The 2334-nt window shown below is 45.1% G+C and overlaps 1 protein-coding gene across 1 annotated transcript in view; it reads right to left on the reverse strand.

Annotated features, from left to right (window-relative positions):
- LOC107298659 (acidic leucine-rich nuclear phosphoprotein 32 family member B) overlaps nt 1-1097 on the reverse strand; it is a 16627-nt gene extending 15530 nt beyond the window's left edge. The window contains exon 1 of the mRNA XM_015828037.2: nt 1029-1097. Coding sequence (XP_015683523.2) covers nt 1029-1097 — 69 coding nt within the window. The remainder of the gene's footprint in view (nt 1-1028) is intronic.
- Nucleotides 1098-2334: the final 1237 nt, after the last annotated feature.

A 2334-nucleotide genomic window follows, 5' to 3' on the forward strand; every position in this document is an offset into this window, starting at 1 on the left:
CCCCCCCCCCCGCTCCGTCCATCCGCATAGTGTAAATTCGGGTAGACCTCGTCTTAGGACCGAAACGGAGTCCAACATTTCCATTGCTAAGCCAGGCAGTTGATAGACAAAGAGTTTTGTCCTGTTTTGGACACCTTTCCGGCCAAGGTTGTTAAGTGAGTCACCTGGTCGTTAAGTGAATCCAGCTCCCCCCCGTTGACTTCACACGTTGGAAGCTCGCTCGAAGGTTGCAGAGGGTGGCCGGGCGACCGTGCAAACACACACGGGCTGAATTGGTGGTGGGGTTGGAAATGCTCCAAACGGTCGTTAAGTATGAAAACCGGTCATAAGTCACTTCTTTCAGTGCTGTTGTGACAGCCACACAACAAACACTTGTAACTTGACCTTCTGACCAGCAAAGTCAACAGGGGTGTGTGTGTGCGCTTAACAACCCCTGTTACTAACTTACCTGCAGGGATGCTGTAAAGCCGTAAAATGGGGCAAAACTAATAATTGTCTTGCTTATCAACGGAAAAGTTGGGCTCAATTGCCGTTATAAGTTGAGGACTATCTAATGGTCCATCGGAAGATTTGCAACAAATAGACGTTTCCTTGGCTGACCTTTCCCTGTGGGCTCTCCAGTTGCAGCAGACCCGAGTTGGATGTGGGAGGACTGCCCAGAATGCTCCAGGGTCCCACCCTGGTAGACATTCTCACCATACTCCATCTAGTTGTGGCCAGGAGAAAATCCCTTTGAAGATTACGCATCCACTTTTTAGAATCATAGAATAACAGGAGTTGGGAAGGACCATGGAGATCTTCTAGTCCAACCCCCTGCTCAAGCAGGAGACCCTTACAGAATCATGGAATAACAGACTTGGAAGGGATCTCTGAGGTGAGCTGGTTGCCCCTCTATTGCGGACTTTTAGCTAGAAAGGTGATGGTTATTTAGTAGCCCAGCATCCTAAGCAAAGCCAAAGACCCAGCTACCCCAGAAGAAAAAACAGGAGTAACCTACAACATACAGCGGGAAGGACTGCAACACCCACGTTGTAGGACAAGCAGGCAGAAGACAGGCAGAAGGCATCCATGCACACCAACTGGCAGTCAGAAGACATGACGAAAACTCTTTCATTTTACAACATACGGACAGAGTTAACCATAATTTCAACTGAGAAAATGTGACCATCCTAGACCAGGCGAGATCCAAAACTGCCAGGGAGTTTCTAGAAACCTGGCACTCTGACTAATTAACCATCCATAGACACAGAGACATTAACAGCTTCTATGGATTATGCAAAAGAGGCAATCAAAGCAGCCCAAAAGAGGAACAGACTCCAGCACCTCTCCACCAGTTATCAGCACTCAGATCAGCATAGATTAACTCCAAGGTCACCATTAGGCCAACAATCAAGAAAGCTATTCCCCAATCAAGAAACTGCCAAGGAGCCATTAGTAAACAGCCCAAGCAAAGTATTCAAGTTTTGAGGGGCTGCCACAAAGAAGAGGAGGGGGGTCACGTTCTTCTCCAAAGCACCTGAAGGCAGGATAAGAAACAATGGTTGGAAACTGACCAAGGAGAGAAGCAACCTGGATTTAAGGAGAAACTTCCTGACAGTGAGGACAATTAACTAGTGGAATGGCTTGCCTCCAGAAATCGTGGGCGCTCCATCACTGGAGGTTTTAAAGAAGAGATTGGACAGCTACTTCTGCTTGAGCAGGAGACTGGACTAGAAGACCTCCAAGGTCCCTTCCAGCTTAGCTCTCCTCTTCTCTCCATTCCTCTCCTACTCCACTCCATTCCATTCTATATTCCATTCCACTCCATTCCATTCTATATTCCATTTTATATTCCATTCCATTCCACTCCATTCTATATTCCATTCCACTCCATTCCATTCTATATTCCATTCCATTCTATATTCCATTCCATTCCACTCCATTCCATTCTATATTCCATTCTATATTCCATTCCATTCCACTCCATTCTATATTCCATTCTATATTCCATTCCACTCCATTCCATTCTATATTCCATTCTATATTCCATTCTACTCCATTCCATTCTATATTCCATTCCATTCTATATTCCATTCCACTCCATTCCATTTTATATTCCATTCCATTCCACTCCATTCTATATTCCATTCCACTCCATTCCATTCTATATTCCATTCTATATTCCGTTCCATTCTATATTCCATTCCATTCTGTCCACTCTATTCTGTTCTATTCTATTCTATTCAAAATCCCTAAGATCTCCACCATCCATCCAGACAGGCAAGACCCCACAATATAAAGAGACAGCAAACTGCCCCCCTTATTAGCATTGATGATGTTACCTAGTGTCTGAAG

Source organism: Protobothrops mucrosquamatus, unplaced genomic scaffold (assembly GCF_001527695.2).
Source record: "Protobothrops mucrosquamatus isolate PMUCROS unplaced genomic scaffold, P.Mucros_1.0 scaffold4169, whole genome shotgun sequence".
In the NCBI taxonomy this organism is placed as follows: Eukaryota; Metazoa; Chordata; class Lepidosauria; order Squamata; family Viperidae; genus Protobothrops; species Protobothrops mucrosquamatus.